The 18119-nt window shown below is 43.1% G+C and overlaps 1 protein-coding gene across 1 annotated transcript; it reads right to left on the bottom strand.

Moving 5' to 3' along the window:
• Positions 1-387: 387 nt before the first annotated feature.
• dyrk1aa (dual-specificity tyrosine-(Y)-phosphorylation regulated kinase 1A, a) lies at positions 388-16380 on the bottom strand. Its single transcript, XM_016250799.1, has 11 exons — positions 16289-16380; positions 14790-14962; positions 14552-14671; positions 11473-11661; positions 11241-11388; positions 8869-9155; positions 7057-7203; positions 6086-6226; positions 5698-6001; positions 5022-5110; positions 388-2003 (listed from the first exon to the last, which is right to left on the bottom strand). The coding sequence occupies exons 1-11, from the start codon at positions 16296-16298 to the stop codon at positions 1440-1442; spliced, it is 2172 nt and encodes a 723-aa protein (XP_016106285.1). The 5' UTR covers positions 16299-16380; the 3' UTR covers positions 388-1439.
• Positions 16381-18119: the final 1739 nt, after the last annotated feature.

Below are 18119 nucleotides of genomic sequence, written 5' to 3'. Positions count from 1 at the left end.
CTCTCTCTCTCTCTCACACTCTCACACACACACACACTCTCTCTCTCTCTCTCTCACTCACACACACACACTCTCTCTCTCTCTCACTCACACACACACACACACACCCCGTCTGCCACAGCCAATTTCTGCTTTCAAATGGACCCATTTATTGAAGCGTGTGCCATAAGAACACAACTAAACAGAAAATTACTTCCTGTACTATGTATACTACGTCAGCGCTGGAGTATACGAACATGTGAAGCGCCGCCCGATGCCGTTCTGAGTGGGACACACATCCACACACGATACCCTGTCTAGGAGATTAAAGTATGAAGATCTACTCTCCGTCCCGCTTCAACCCTAGAGTTTTGCATTTGTACTAGCGTCGTCATCGTCGTCAACTACTTTGGCCTGGAAGCACTGATACCCATTGACTACCACAGAGAACTTCCACTGCATGTTACCAAGTTGACGTAAATGTACTCAAAATACCATTAGGAAAAAAGTAGTGAGTTCTAAACTTCCTTTATTAAAAAAATATAAATATGTACATAAATTCTATTTCAGCTATTAAAATGGGGTCACAAAGTAAACACCTGAAGCCTGTTTCATGGACTCCCTCTGTATGCCGTGACCACAGGAACCCTAAAGAACCGTGCGCCCGCTCGCACCCGTCACCACCGCGCACGCAGACGGACGGAGAGACGCGGATTGCTTTAGTAGCGAGAGAGAGCGGCGTCCGGCCGAGGGGATCTCCGACTGTCCAGCTGCTCTGGGACCAGCCGAGCAGCTCGAGTCCGCATCCACCGTCCCGCCAAATCAACACAAAACCACCCACGCAGCCGTCTGCTAAGAGCAAATGAAGAGAAAGAAAAACAGAGCGACAGAATTTCGCAAGCGATGGCGTCCAGGATTGGGCTCTCCGCCACATCAAACATCATCACTTCCAGTTCTGACAGTCGTTTACTGACATGACACACACCTTTGCTTCAAAGTGCAGAACTGCTACATTATTGGTTACAGACATCTATGTTCTATAAAAAACGCCTTTGGTACAATAAATTATCAAAAGGGAGAAACAAAAGTGGTGTAAAATTCACAGCATAATCGCGAAGCCAAATCAAAGAAGCGAAAGGGCCAAAGTAAAACACACATGCCGAGCACAACAGAGGAGCGGGAAGGGACACGGCCGTTGCTGATACTAGTCCTGCGGATCTCTAGTGAAGAAAGGCCTCGGACCACCGTTCTGTTCTGGCGTGTCGTGAATGAAGGGTGTTCGCACGTCAAAAATACATGAAAGCTTCGGAAACGTCCGGCTCGTCTTCGCTCAGTCCGTAACGATAAGGCCATATTAAAGAAGCGCTGCACTCTGGGAAAGCTCCGCTCGAATCACGTGAACCATCTGATAACCGGAGAACAGAAGCAAAGGTCAGAGTGTCAAGCCAGAGTTAATCCGGTCAGGAGCTGGCCACCGAGCTCTGCTGCACGCACACACCTGCCATGGGCGACTCCTCGCGCTCCAGGCCCGGCCGCAGGCCCATGTGAGTCTCAGCTATGTAGTGGCCCGGCCCAGAGTTCGAGGGGTGACCCGGCACGCCCGTCTCCTGCCGCGGGTTGGAGAAGGCACCCAGTCCCAAAGTCATGCTGCCGTTGTGGCCGAAGCCCAGGCGGCTCTGGTAGGCGTAGTGATGGTTCCCGGTGGAGGACGAGGACGTGGACGAGGACGAGGCGGAGGAAGACAGCGAGGTCATGGAGAGGTGGCCGTGGGTCACCTCCATGGAGTCCTGCGTGGAGGCGCTGTGAGAGGGCGAGTAGAGGCGGGGCCGGGGCCTGGCGGGTCCCGGGGCGTGCTGCTGCGGCGGGTGGTGGTGGTGGTGGTGATGATGATGGGGGTGCAGAGCCTTGGGCTGGTGTGGCGGCACGTGGAAGGTGGTCTCCTGGACGGGGTGCGTCTCTCCGGCCGCCTGCAGGAGTCCGTCTCCTCCCACCCAACCCAGCGCCGGAGCGAAGCCCTGTCTCGCCTGAGGAAGAGCACAGACACAGATCAAGCTCCCAGCTCAAACTAAATAGCACTAAACGACTCTTTCTGGTTGCTTTCGCACCAGGAGCAGTAACTCTGAAGCGGCCGACAGCGACATCTTTATTTATTTACTCATTTACTTTTTAAAGAGGTCATCGGATGCAAAATTCACTTTCACAACTTGTTTGAACTGAAATGTGTGTTGGCAGTGTGTGTACACTAGAGGTCGACCGATGAGGGTTTGAGTAAATGTTTATTGCAGAGCACACGATAGTAATAGTAGCCTAATTCATAGTAATAATACAGTCGCCGTGATTTTGCCAAGTAAGACATGTTCCTGGATCAACATTACGGTCCAAAAATATAGACTAAACCCGATCCCTACCCCTAAACCTAACCCTACCCATAATTTATTCCTAAAATCAGTGTGAAATGATAGCTGATTAACAAGGGTGTAGAAGCACCTAACGCTGAACGTAAGCCTAAAACAGGTATTTCCTGAAAAGTTATCCCTCAATTCTGATTGGTTGATTGGAATGTTGTTCCAGGAACATGTACTTGGTGAAATCACGCTCACTGTAATAATACACGGCTCAGAACTTAAGCACCTTCTCAAAACTGTTCTGAAGCATGCTTTTTGTTAATGTTTGCTGACAGACACCAGCGTTTCTCACAGACATGCAAATGCAGATTCATTCTGCTGCTGGGAAACGCTAGTGTCTGTCAGCAAACATTAACAAAAATATAGCGGTTTCCCCGGTAACGGCTGTAATCAAATGCTTTTTGACCGGGTAAAAAGAGTGTTGTTTTACACTACCATTGAGAAATTTTAACCAAAGTATGTTATAGACTTTTCATTAAGACCCTAAAGAATCATATCAGCTTGTGGAAGATGGGCATCCGATGACCCCTTTAACGCCATGCCAGCATCTAGGGCTGGACGATACGGCCAAAATTTATATCACGATATATTTCTTAATTTCGGTCGATACGATATAATTCCGATATCGATATGAACACTATTTATCTGAAATAGAAATATTGTGTAACATTATAAATGCCTTTATCATCACTTTTGATCAATTTTAAGCATCCTTGCTAAATAAATGTATTAATTTCTTTCCCAAAAAATTATACTGAATGCAATAGTGCATAATGTTACAAAAGCTTTTTATTTCAGATAAATGCTGATCTCTGGATCTTTCTATTCATCAAAGAATCCTGAAAAAAAATTTACTCAACTGTTTTAAATATTGATAATCAGCATGTTGGATATAATATTATTTATTACACTGATAATAAATCAGCATATTATACTGATTTCTGAAGATCATGTGACACTGAAGACTGGAGGAATGATGCTGAAAATACAGCTGCGCATCACAGAAATACATTACAGTTTAAAGTATATTAAAATATAAAACTGTAATGTTAAATTGCAAAAAAATTTATTTTCTGTATTTTTGATCAAATAAATGCAGCCTTGATGAGCACAAGAAACTTCTTTAAAAAAAAAAAAACTTTAAAAATCTTACTGATCCCAAACTTTTGAACGGCAGTGTGTATACATTATATACATATATCTACCTCATGAACAGTTAAATATTCTCCCATTGTGCAATAACCTTATACTATTTATCACCCTACAACTTTTTTTATTCTATTCATATTCTACAGTATTTTATCTATAGCACACCTGCATATATTTATCCTTTGTGTGTGTGTGCTTTATTGTTTTTTATAATTGTTTATTTATACATATTTATTTTATTCACTTATTTTTTTATTATCTGTGTGTTGTCTCTGTCTGGAAACTTGGACACTATAACAAATTCCTAGTATGTGCAAAAATACTTGTCCATAAAGCTCTTTCTGACTTCTGATATGCGTGTGTGTAATAGCTATACAGTAGGCCTGTGTATATGAAAATATGAAAATGCATTTTTCAATTAAAGAACTTATAGAATTAATATGGTCTGCTTTGGGTGCTTGACACTTCATTGGTCATTTTGTGTTTTAAGAATGATACTCAAGGTTAAGAATACGCTGTTAAATATTAATATTATTTAAATATAAATTGTTTTGTCTAGGTTTAACAACATTACCTACATTGTAGAAAGACGACTTTCATTATTGATCACGTCTTCCCTCAGGTAAAATGCACGTTTTCTTGCGTGGCTGGATATGAATCACGTTGTTTGCATTTACCCAAACTGATTTGCTGAAGTCGAAACGCAGACGTTAAAAAATCCCAACTCTGTTAGCGCGAGTCCCGCTCGCAGTGAAGCGGGAGCGACCAGCCGGCAGAGGATTCCGCTTGGTCTTAAAGCCTCCCTCGAACGTCTACGTTCACAAATCAAACACTTGTCAAAAAAGAATGATTCATTCTCAGTTTAGAGTTTGGTATTAGTATGGTCTAGGTGGTCATATGGCATATGCTTTAAATACGGGACAAACTGCGTTCCGTATAGCTTTCATACAGAACGCTTCTTTGATGCTTTAAATACGGGACGATTCCGTATTATACGGAACGGTTGGCAACCCTACTTCAGAGATACATTCATATAAAACACCTGCGCCGTTTTGATTTTGAAAAGTGCAGTGCTCATGTTTATTCAACAAAGTCAAACGGCACAGATAAATCAATGTATGGGAAACTGGTAATGTATATCGAAATATCGGAAATGTGTTTAAAAATCATATCACCGTTATTGAAAAAAATTATATCGCGATTCATATTGATATTGAATTATTGTCCAGCCCTACCAGCATCAAAGCTATTTTCATGGTGATCTCAGAATAAATTACACAAGGTATACACATATTCGAGTGGGACCGAGGTCCACCTGCTATAGTCTCACTGAATCCTGCAGGAAGCACAGCTGGACCTCATAAACACAGCTTTACTTGCTGATATATTCTTACGGCCTCACTGACTGCACAAGCTGTGGAGTGATTCTGGCTCTGTGATGTGCGCTACGGATCTGGTGTGTGTGTGGTTGTGACAGTCCATGCTCACCGCAGCACTGAAGTGTCCTCCGCTGTGCCGGTGCTGATGGGTCGGGTCGGAGCGGGCGCGGCCGCTGGTGCTCGTTCCAGAAGATCCTCCTGCAAACACACAGCGCTTAGAGTCAGTGACGGCAGAATAGGGCTGGATGATAAATCTAGAACCATAATTATCGCCATATCCTTTTAAAACAATATGAATAGTTCGATAAATATTTAATAAAAGTTATTGTTTACATGATATATGAGTGTGTGCCGTGTATATTTATTATGTATATATAAATACACACACATATAGTTTATATTTTGAAAATATTTACATGTATACACATTTATATTATATATAAATATATTTAATATACAAACAACATTTTTCTTAAATATACACATGCATGTGTGTGTATTTATATGTACATAATAAATATACACAGCGCACACTCATGTATCATGTAAACAATAACTTTTATTTTGGATGCGATTAATCGTTTGACAGCACTAGTTAAGATTTATTTTGTTAAGGAAAATTAACAGTCTGTTAGGAGCAAAAATCTGGCTTTAAACTTGAAATAAATAAAGATTTGACATTTATCGTGATAATTATCGATATCGACTGATATGAAAAAAATGATGTTGATAATTGTTTTGGGTGTATCGCCCAGCCCTATGTGAGAACTCATGAGGTCTCTGACCTGAGCTGGAGGAGGTGCTGGACGTGGTTCCGGACGACTGCGACTGCTCCAGCGCCGGACTCGTGGACACGCTGCTGCTGGTGTTGGTGCCTTCATCAGCGGTCTTCTTGAAGAAGCTGTGCTGCAGAGCGTAATACGGCTGGATGCGGGTCTTGGGGTCGTAGTCCAGCATCCGCAGGATCAGGTCTTTGAACTTCAGGTAGTCTGCGACGGCGTGACCTGACTCACCGGCTCTCCGCCCGCCGGGGCCACCCGCCTCCACGCCCAAAATACTGTGCAGCTTCCGGGAGCCTGCGGGTTTATACTGCGCACGGGAGAGACGAGAAGAGTCAGTGTCACTGCATCAAACAGAGACAGCCGGCAGATCAATGTAAAGAAAGAACCGCACCCTTTTGCCATCTTTGGTCTTCTTCACACACCACGTGCTGTCAGACATCTTCTCAAAGAACTTCCTGGCTTTAGACGCCTGCTCCAGAATATGATTGGGAGGGACACCCAACACCTCCACGATTTTATTCATCTGGTCGACCTGCCAACAAAACACCCATCACACACGGTAAGACGATGACTACAGCAACACACAAGGATGCGTTCATGCTGACAACATTTTCAATCACACAAAAATAGTTATGTTTTCATTGTTTTTGTATTACAATAATAAGGTTGATATAACACCAAAATTTGAGATACTAGTGAAAATACTGATTCTTAATTTCAGTACCACAGCAAACACTGCTATGTTTTACTAATTTAAAGTTCAAACATTATTGAGTGAACGCTCTTATAATAAAATGTGAAAAATTAACAAATTCCAAGCAATATCACAAATACGACTGAACAAAGATTCAAATGAAATAAACAGCGCTTTGTTTTTCAGGTAGGTCTGATGGTAGTATTCAGGTAAGAGATACTGCAGAAACGTAATTAAATGTGAAATAACGCCACGTAGTCTTCACTGTGTAAATTAAATATAGATTAATTCTTAGTAAAGTAAATAAAGTTATTCAGTCAGGAGCAGTGCTTTTTTTTCTATTGTGGTATTCTGTTTGATTAACATTAAATGACAGATTATTAGGCTGCTGTCACTTTAAGACTGAATGCATGCATCCAACTGTTCACATTCATTTAAGAGAAACAACTGTGTTTCCAAGGAAACTTGCCAAGACGGGACATTTTGACATAGTATATAATAGACAACCTGGAACAGTTTATCAGACCAGTTTATTTCTAAGGCAGCAACATCCTTCAGTATCACTGGCGTAATGTCTTGTTGATTTCATCTGACACAACTTTCACAAATATACACCTGTAACTAAGCATGAGCAGAGGGCAGGAGCACGGGTTCAGGTCAGGACTCACCTCGTTAGCGCCGCTGAACATAGGCTCTCCGGTGTGCATCTCCACCAGGATGCAGCCCAGAGACCACATGTCGATGGCCAGATCGTACGGCATTCCCAGCAGCACCTCGGGCGAGCGGTAGAACCGGCTCTGGATGTACTGGTATATCTGAGGACACACACAGCCGTGTTACTGAATGAGGCTTGAGTAGGGATGGGCCATGTGGGCTTAAAAATATATCACAATAATTTCTGGTATTTACTGCGATAACTATATCAATGACGATAATTCAGGGAATCCTGTTTCTTTAGAGAAAAGTATTATCTTTCCTATTTTTACCTAAAAGAAGGCGTTGTGGGCATTACGGAGTACACACGTAATGTAATGACTGTTTATTTCATACTGGAAGCCAGAGGGCTGCAGAAACTACACTGACGACGCTCCAGGAAATCCCTAATCTGGACAACGGTATACAGCCGTCACGGAATAAAACACAGATAGAGGAAACTTGAAGACAATAAAGTTACAATTGCACGAAATATAGCTATTGTTTATCTGTGTTCTTCAGCAATCTTGGGTATTTTTATAAGGACAAAGTCTATTTATAATGCAATGCTAATCGACAAAGCCTTTATCACTGTGCAGGGCTCGACATTAACGCTTGTCCGGGACAAGTGGATTTTGTGAAGGGGCAAGTGAAAGAGAATTTTACTTGCCCGACCGGACAAATATCTTGATTAAAATGTTAATAACAAACAATAACTAGGGCAGCACCAAAACTTTGGCGAGAATGATTCTGATTTTATTACTTTCCGTGTAAACGGTGACTAATAACGGATAATGTATTGACAGTATCAAGGTTGCGTCGGTTGCATTTTTTCAAACATTAAATATTTGAATGTCAAAAAAAGTAAAACATAAATCTAATAACAAATTTAGAGTAAATGCATTTATGGAACCTCTTATCTTCATTAAACAGTGAGTAAAAACATCTAAACGGCACTTTCGATGCAGCTTCTGTGTGTCCTCTGCAGTGGAAAGATGGAGTGTGTTGATACTGATTTCATTTGAATGGGAACAACCACAGTGCCTTATTCTAATTGAATGTATTGATAAAATGTAAGAATTTGACGTAGATGGTGACGTACATTTTATAAGGTTAGGAAAATATTGCCCTTCATTAAGGTAAAAAGTGTAACAGAAATCAATTTAAGGCAAATATCACAAATATGCTAATAAGTAATATCTAATAGAGCACTGATGAGACTATTGCTTCAGAATAAATTACATTTACGCCAAAAAAACCAAGCACATGTCAAGGCTTAATGTCGAGCCCTGCACTGTATATAATACTATCATTCTGTAATATGAAACCACGTCTGGTCACAAAAAGTTATTTCAAACACTTGACTTATGCTATGAAATTAATAGCATGTCAATAAATGATATCTTTGTTTGCAAACTGGCTCATACACATGCAAAACTGTGCTACTGTAGTACATTTATTCAAGGCTCAGAGTGATTTTTTTGTGCACTGTACAGCCCTGACCAAACCCGTTCCAGATTATAGAAGGAGCTCCTCGTTTAGGGACAAACTCCTCCTCAATTTCACATCTGCCTTCCGCGATGTCGCTCCACAGAACTAGGCTTTATCGCTATTATCGTGGGCAGACATTCTTATCGTGGCGAGAATTTTTCCCAGTATATCACAAACGATAAGATATCAGCCATCCCTAGGTTTGAGGTGCAGTCAAACAAACAGATTGGGAAACGACAAACTCTACAGAATAACAGAACAAACGACGGACAGACAGACAGTGACTGCGGTCTCACCCGCTGTCCCAGCTGACAGGAGCTCCCGAAGTCCACGATCTTGATGGCGGATCTCTTGGGGTTGCAGAGCAAGATGTTCTCGGGTTTGAGGTCACAGTGGATGATGCTCAGCTCAGGCGTGGCCAGGAAGAGCAGCGCGGTGCACAGCTGCTGAGCAAACTTGCGCGTCAGGTTCAGAGACACGCCGCGGAAATTGGTGTTCCTCAGCAGGTCGTACAGGTTATAGGACAACATCTCGAAGACCAGACACAAGTGGTTCCGGAACATGAAGTGGCGTTTCAGATGAACTGGAGGAGAAAGAAAGAAAGAATGACGTTAATGAGTGTAACGCTTTACTGATGACAGAGAAACTAATGTCTTGAAGGCTAGGGCTGCAAGGTTTAATCGAATCGGTTCTGTGATTAGTAGTAAATCTCCATCACCTGCTTTCAGATGGAGCAGTATTTACTACACAGAGCCGTACTTCACTGGCAAGCTACACAATAACGTGTTCATTATCACAGACGATTTAATTACGCGATTATTAAATCGAAGATATCGTTCTGCGATAATGACAGTTGTTTGCGTAGCTTGTCAGTGAACTACAGCTCTGTGTAGTAAATGCTGCTCCATCTGAAAGCAGGTGAAAATACCACATTTAATACCATGTTTTTACTCCAAACTCACTTCATAACGTCAGTCGAGTGTTTGAAATAAATCCTTCTGTGAGATGATGTGGCTTCTTACACAGAATAAAGCATATTTAACCTTAAACATATTTCATAGTATTCTAAGCGGTGATAAAGGCATTGCATTATTATATACTTTATTATTATGAAAATTATAATAAGAACTCGGATAAACCATATATTGTCGTAGTCGTGTGTTTATTAGTCAGGCTGAATCACTGAAAGCAGTTCAATCGTCTGTTTATTCAGCTAGTGCTGTAGGGATGTCCTGGGTTTCTTCTGCGGGGTGTATTTGGAGTTTCTCTGGCCTTCAGATGGAGATTTACTGCTGATCACAGAACCCTGCTTCACTGAAAGAGACGCATGACAATCACAGCTTCTGACTAATCGCGATTTCATTTCGATTTATCGTGCAGTTCTATCCTAATACAAAGAACGCGCTGTCCGAATCACATGGCGACCGTCTGTGTGGCTTTCTGACCTTCTGTTCATCTACAGCCATATATAAAAGATGACAAAAAACTCAATATTCCTGCCAATTGGCACTGCTTCTGTCTGGTAAATTTCTGTTTTTCCTCGTTTTTAAGTTCTTTTGGATGGAAGCATCTGCTGATTGATTCAATCATGTACACATAATGAACATATCAGCCACTGGAACTTATAAAACACGTGCTCTTGTACAATAAAGTTGGACTGATACCAGAAACAACACCAGTCTCTGGTTCCTCATGAATACTCAATCAATACCTAAATAAAACAACAAAACCCTTGACTCGGTCCTGTCCAGAACACAGTCTCATCCCTTCAAAACACAGAAACAGCGACACAGTCCTAAAACAATTCGTAGTAATGTAGAAAAAAATGACCATTCTGTGGCTACAATAATTCTGATCAACTGTTATTAATTGTATTATTAATTGCTTGCATGACTAACCCAGCCCTAACCAAACCCTAACCCAGGTTTTACCTGGTCGGATTGGTCAAATAGACAGAAGAAAAGTTTTGGCAAGTATTACAATGAAACAGCACAAGCAAATGACCAATGTATTTTTGGGTGAAGAACGGGTTCATTAGTGGCTGATCCACAGTCAAAGTCCTGCACGTATTCTGGGGCTCAAATGATTTTAGGCCATATATAAATGGCACCTCACCTCTGCCTTTGGAAGAGTTTCATCTGATTTAAAGTCAGCTTGTTCTCAGGTGCTATCAACATTTCCAGAACTGATATTCACATTATTTATAACAGATCTCTCATTGCCAGAGAAACTCTTCAATGGTTTTGTGCAGAAACATTCTATGGTTGGTCTGTGAGGAACAGCATCATGATATTGAACTTGTTCAGCACTTGTCCACAGACAGACAGGAGGGAAGCCATGATCATGACCCTGGAGACACACGCTAACACGGGACCCTGGCCTATATTTTTAAACATTTATAGTTGACCAGCACGCCGTCTGCCCTAAATAGAGCAATTCGTTCCTCTCCAAACACTGGTTCATACACATACAACAACATGACAAAGACATTTCAGAGAACACGTCCTCATGCTCGCTCGTATTACATACAAACACTAAGGCAAAATATTACGAAATATTAGAGAGCAGAAGAAATCGAGCTTTCTAAGAATTTAACTAATTTCCACCACTTTGGGAACATCCTGATCTTTTCTACGAACACAGGAGCTGTGATAGAGTCACACATTACCGATGTAGTACTTCATCTCTGTGTCGTGTTTGTTCATGAGCTCCAGCAGTCGGACTTCAATCTGAGCCTGATTCAGAAAGGCCTTTTTATTCTTGATGATCTTGATGGCGACCCACTCCTGCTCCACGCGGTCATACGCCTTCACCACCTGCCAGCAGAGAGACGAACACGAGCGTCAGACCAAACGAAAACACCGGACGATTCTTTACTAGCGGAGCTGAGAGACACTGACCTGACCGAACGAGCCTTTGCCTATTAAAGAATCGATCTCGTATCGGTCCATCCATTTCTCGCCATTTTTAACGATGTAGTCAAAGTTGTCGTCATCGTAACCGTCGTTGTAAATCTTCCTCTCCTTCTTGTTGCTGGAGTCCTCGCCCTGACCCTGTTGGTGACGCCGCTTCTTTTTTGCATAGTAAACCTGCAAACAAAGAGCAGAGTGTGAGAGGAGCGACCCGAGCGAGCTGTGATTCCACCACACACATCACCATCATATCAGACACACACAGGAATTAAAGGACTTCATGGTGACCCGTCAAAATAAAAGTCTGCTTCAAATAGAAGAAATTGAGAGAGAAATATTTGTGACCCTGGACCACAAAACCAGTTGTAAGGGTCAATTTTTTGAAACTGAGATTTATAAATAAGCTTTTCATTGATGTATGGTTTGTTAGGATAGAACAATATTTGGCTGAGATGCAACTATTAGAAAATCTGGAATCTGAGGGTGCAAAAAAAATCTAAATATTGAGAAAATCATCTTTAAAGTTGTTCAAATGAAGTTCTTAGCAATGCATATTACTAATCAAACATTAAGTTTTGATATATTTACGGTAGGAGATTTACTAAATATCTTCATGGAACATGATCTTTACTTAATATCCTAATGATTTTTGGCATAAAAGAGAAATGTATAATTGTGATCCATACAATGTATTGTTGGCTATTGCTACAAATATCCCCCAGCGACTTCACACTGCTTTTGTGCTGCAGGGACATATTTTACTATTGTACAGCAGAATGTACTTATAGTGTAATAATAATATAAACACTAATAACATTAAACAATTAGTAAACCTTTCAAGAATAATCACATTTTTACTAATTTTAACAGTACACATATCGTGCAGCACTTTCTTTTGCCAAAATAATGAAAGGAATTATTTAATTCAATTGATTAAAAGATGAATACAAATTTTTGTTTCACGCCTTCATCTGATTGCCAGAAAAGTTAAAATACACACACAGGGGTTAAAGCAAAAAAAAATCCTGAGAACTTTTTCCCGGGGGTTGGGGGGGTGGACACATACACGGGGTTATTTGGCAAAAAAAAAAAGAAAAAGACCATTATTTGAAAATGATTTTCCTTGAAACTAGTGACGTATCTGCCCTTGCCATTTGCAATTGACAGGCTCAGACTACAGATTATGGTGGATATCTGAAACAGCAATACCAGGAAAGCTTACTCACTACAATATGCTGCAAACACATGCAACATTTAGGATGCTTCTGATATCAAGTTTAGCTGGTTAGCTTTGCCCTTGACAGAGTACAGGATGACCTACAATCTAAAACATGACATTTCTGAAACTGTTTTGTTCAAAAGGAATAATGGTCAATTAAATACTAGGAAATGAATATAAAATAGGAAATACACAAGTTTACTACAGAAAACTACAGTTCAGTTCAATTAACAACAACAAAATAAAATGCTCCAAGAACTGGTAACTTAAACAGGGTTCGTACAGACACTGCAAAATAACATTCCCGGACTTTTCAAGCGCTACTCTTTTGGTTTTCAAGGACTAAAATCAGATCTCACTTATCAAAAAATATTGTTATTATCTTTCAAATTCTAATATATAAACTAATAAAACAAATGGTACAAATAAAGTGCAGCACACGTAAAGAATGCAATGACTGGCAACTTTAACATTTGAAAGGATACTGTGGCAAAGTTATCGCTTTCCTTATTCAAACTGATGTTTTTCCACGAGAATATGATTGACCTGAAGAATGAAAGCTATATCATACATTTGGATAATTATGAGCTTTCTCACGCTCGTAGACTCTAGGGCTGTGACAACACACTGAGCTCACGAGATGAGACGAAATACAGATACGTGCTTCACTAGGACGAGACAATGCTTTAATACTTTAAGAAATATTTGAATGACAAAATATTTGCCTTTTAATTACAAAAAGTAGAACAATGCAGTTATATTTTGAATTGTTTTAACAAATCTAGGGCTTAACTAACAATTATTTTGCTTATCAAGTAATCTACTGATTATTTTGACACGTATGTTTTAGTAATACAAATAGAACTAAGTGAAAAACTCTGGGCCGTTTACAAAGCTCTGTTAATTATATAGAAGATAGCTTTTCTATATAGATATGGCTCTAGAAGGAAATCTTTGACCATTGCGCCTCGCAGCTTTTTCAGAATGTGCCGCGCTCATCAGCTGCGACTCTGCAGCTGGATACTATTATGCGCATCTCATGTTTATAGGACCAAAAATGTCTGACTGGCTAGTAATGTTAGTTTGTTTGAGAGTGAAAGCTGTGCTCCTCTCATACATTAGTAGGCGAACTCAACTTGAACGTGATATCAACAAGTTTTTTTAAAATGTAGGAGGACCATCTTATTTTCCCGCAGCTAAACACCACACGCCGGAGAACTTTAAGCCCTGTACACAACACAGAATTTCTGTGGGGAAAAAGCATTTCATAGGGCCCTATTATTGAAACAATTGGATAAAATATTAAGATTTTAGATTTTTTTGTTTTGATTTGATTTTTGAAAAAATTATTTGAACCTTTAATCACATTCCAACTAAAATAAAATAGAGGAAAAAAATAGAATTTTGAAGGCAATAAAAAACAAATTTGGGGCAAAAAACCCGGTACCTATGTAACCGGTATGTACTAGAACCGAATCAGAACACAGATTTCGGTGCCATGCCTGAGCGATCGATTGAAATCCTCTGGTTCTCCGAAACAGACGTAAGAAACATCATCGCGGCACGGCACGTGAAAAACAATTCCCAGACTGAGAAGATGAATGGCCAATCCATCATTTTTGGGGGAATTTTTATTTATTTATTTTTTAATAAGTACCGATTCAGGCACCGGAACCGTTTTAAAAGTATCGATTTGGCACCAGTATCGAAAACCCCCCAAACGATACCCAACCCTAGCCACTGATGCAAGTGATGCATTTATTCATGCAACAAAGAAACAACATTTCTTTAAATCAGGTTCAGTATGAGTTCTACTAACTGCTGCACACAGTCACGTGAGTGACGCACCTCATTGATGTGTTTGTATGTTTTGATCAGTTCGATGGAGACTTTTCTTAAGGGCGCAGTCGCTGGATCCCGGAAACACTGAGGCATCCGCCTCTGAACCATCACCATATCAGCGGTTACCTGTAACACACACACACACACACACACACACACACACACACACACACAGAGGACAGCGTTCATGAGCGCGAGTGTGAGCTCGTGCAGACGCTTACTGTAACCGCACGTGAGTGTGTACCTGCGGGGCCTGCAGCGCAGCGGCTGATTGGTCAGCGGTGCTCTGCGGGTGACCATCACTGAACGGCGGGTGAGAATGGGGCGTCTGCGCATCCATCTGCACACCAGCCGAATGGAAAGAAAACGAGGGGGCCAGCCGAACAGAGAAGGGTTTGCATGCTGAGGTCTCTCCTCCTGTAACACACACACAGGTGACAACCTCCTCCAAACTAGGAACGTCTAATGCTTTGACTCAGACATGAATGACAGTCTCTTTTCTCGTCATTGTTTTACGGCAGCGAGCGCTCCAGTGAAACACAAGCCAGAAGCCCTGATCGGGTTACAGAAGATCCGAAAAAGCTTGGACTGAAATGGCAGATCATGCTTTTGTCACCAGACACGTGTTACAGTCCTTCAGAACGATGGAGGCAACGTTCAAACACACACACACACACACACACACACACATGCAGGTCTAATCAGAGCTGATCGAGCGTGTGTGTGTGTTTATGACTCAGCATCAGCATCACACACACACTGAACTCTGTCACATTGTAAACGCAGAAACAGCGAGCGCAGAAAACACGGTCTCTAGTTTTCAGAGGATCGCAATGACAGACCTGTAGCGTGAGCGAATGATTTCACACTACAGACGTCTAGACGACAGCTGAGGATTTCAGCAGCACCCGTCGAACAAATAAAGACTAGATGTGAGCGTTTGTGATGGATGTGATGTTTGGAAATGTGACGGTCTGCAGCGAGCGGGAATCTGCAGATCATTAAGTCGTCATTTATCAGCGTCTCTCACCAGCAAACACAATGCAGCACATTCACACTGGTAACCAGCGCTCTCAAGCCCAGCAACAGTGCCTCATTACCATAGCCTACCACCAGGAAGATGCCGCGCCATTGGCCGGACGGCTAAAGCGGCAGCCAATCAGGAAAGGGTATGCAAATAACCCACTTTTGTTGCTAGGGCAAAGCTCTGAGGCTCCGTCCAATAGGAAAACGGGTAAGAGGCATGAAATTGAATTGCACTTTGACACATTTCCCAGCACAGTTTAACACAGTATTTGCTGACAGAAAAGCTCTCCGGTGAGGAACCCGGAATCAGTTTGTGTGAGAGAGGGGCCCCGGCCCCGGAGACGGATTCGACCCCAGCCTGTATTTCTAAACATTTATAGTCGACCGGCACACCGTCTGTTCTAAATAGAGCGCTCGGTTCCTCTCTAGATGCTGCCGTGGCCTGACAGGAGCCTGAAGAGGAGCAGAACTCTGAATAAACACACTCTGCTGCAGCCTAGAATTAAGCTGCTGGTCTCGTCTGGCCAGAGGAGAACGGCACACTACGTCCCTGTTTAATACTGTAAAGCTGCTTTGACAACACAATCTGCATTGCAAGAAGCGCTATAGAAATAATGGTGACCTGACAAACACACACACACACACACTCTCTCACACACACACACACACACACACACACACTCACGTGAGCAAAACAGGGTTAGGATCGCTGCTCACCTGTATGCATCGTCTTCTGACAAATCTCATATCATTGTGACAGGGGAGTCCATCTGCAAACCACAGCCCACTGCAAGAACAGCACAGACGTGTGAGCGACCACATACTGTACCTGTGTGTGTGTGTGTGTGTGTGAGAGAGAGAGAGTGTGTGTGTGTGTGTGAGAGAGTGTGTGTGTGTGTGAGAGAGAGAGAGTGTGTGTGTGTGTGTGAGAGAGTGTGTGTGTGTGTGAGAGAGAGAGAGTGTGTGTGTGTGTGTGAGAGAGTGTGTGTGTGTGTGAGAGAGAGAGAGTGTGTGTGTGTGTGTGAGAGAGTGTGTGTGTGTGTGAGAGAGAGAGAGTGTGTGTGTGTGTGTGAGAGAGTGTGTGTGTGTGTGAGAGAGAGAGAGTGTGTGTGTGTGTGTGAGAGAGTGTGTGTGTGTGTGAGAGAGAGAGAGTGTGTGTGTGTGTGTGAGAGAGTGTGTGTGTGTGTGAGAGAGAGAGAGTGTGTGTGTGTGTGTGAGAGAGTGTGTGTGTGTGTGAGAGAGAGAGAGTGTGTGTGTGTGAGAGTGTGTGAGAGCGTGAGAGCGTGAGAGTGTGTGTGTGCGCGTGTGAGAGCAGAACAGCCCTGGAGTCTCAGCAGGGTCTTGCCGTTTTCTGAGATGGTTGAGTTGATCTTTAACTAGCACAACCATTGGTGAAGATCTGCGGTGAAATCAGTCCAGTTTAGAGCAGCTTATCAACACAGCGGGTGTTTACAGTACACAAGCACGCGTGAGATCGCAATAAAGCAAACAGAACACGACGAAGAGCCCCTCATCTTCATCAGCTCGGGCTCTAGTCGCCGAGACCACCGACTCCCGCAACTTCTTCACCGACGCTGCGAATCAGCTCCGCGCGCATGACGAGAATCAAAGCTGTCAAAACACCGTTAGCCTAGCCAGCTAACAGCCCCGGAGCCGCGCGGAGGCTGACAGCTCGAGATGCTGGGCGCGAAACCAACGGATCATCGGCGAATCGCTCGCGTCGAGCAGTGCAGCGCGGGCCTGTAAGCGGACCGAAGCCTGAGCGAGAAAACGGAAGAGCGCAGAACGCGTCGGACCGCAGAGAGCGAGGGACCCGGGGCTCCGGTGCGCGGCGGCGGGATCGCTGAGGGCAGCTAAGCGTTAGCCGCGGCGCTAGCCGTCATCACTCACCGTGTGGCGCGCCTCTTCCTGACGAGAGGAACGAGAATCCTGCGGAGGATCCGCGATCTTTCCCAGCCGGCCGCCTTCCTCAGGAATCCCTCTCCAGAGCAGGTCCAACGCGGAGAAGCGTCGCGGTGAACAGAACAGATCGGCGCGTCTCTCTCGGTGAGCGTCGCGCGCTCCGCAGCGCAGCAGTCCCGCGTGCGTGCGTGCGTCAGTCACTCATCCTGCGCGCGCGCCCCCGCCTGGACAAAATGGCGCGCGCTGCAAACCCGCGCACGGCACTCGCGCGCTAAACTCGCCCAGCGGCGCGGCTCAGCGTCGACGCGACGCGCGAATCGGCGATCGGTGTCTCGGTCGCAGTCGAGCTCCGTCAGGCGCGGCGTCAGTCGTCTGAAGGAAGGGAAAAGAGTCGGGAACAAAATGGAAGCCGAGCGAGAGCGTTTCCATGACGACTGTCCATCACACGGCCAAGTTCCCGGATGACCTCGTGACGCAGGAGCCGTTCTCGAGTTGCCATGGAAACTGCCACTCAGTTTGGCGTGTCGCAGGGCGGGGCTAGAGCGAGCGTACAGCTGTTATTATTATTATTATTCACCTATTATTGTTATGCACTTTTATCTTTGGTACCTTGTCATGTGTGTGTGTGAGAGTGTGTGTGTGTGTG

This window comes from Sinocyclocheilus grahami, unplaced genomic scaffold (assembly GCF_001515645.1).
Source record: "Sinocyclocheilus grahami isolate Dianchi unplaced genomic scaffold, SAMN03320097.WGS_v1.1 scaffold1007.1, whole genome shotgun sequence".
In the NCBI taxonomy this organism is placed as follows: domain Eukaryota; kingdom Metazoa; phylum Chordata; class Actinopteri; order Cypriniformes; family Cyprinidae; genus Sinocyclocheilus; species Sinocyclocheilus grahami.
The sequence above is the reverse complement of the archived record's forward strand: the minus strand, read 5'-3'. Positions and strand labels throughout refer to the sequence as shown.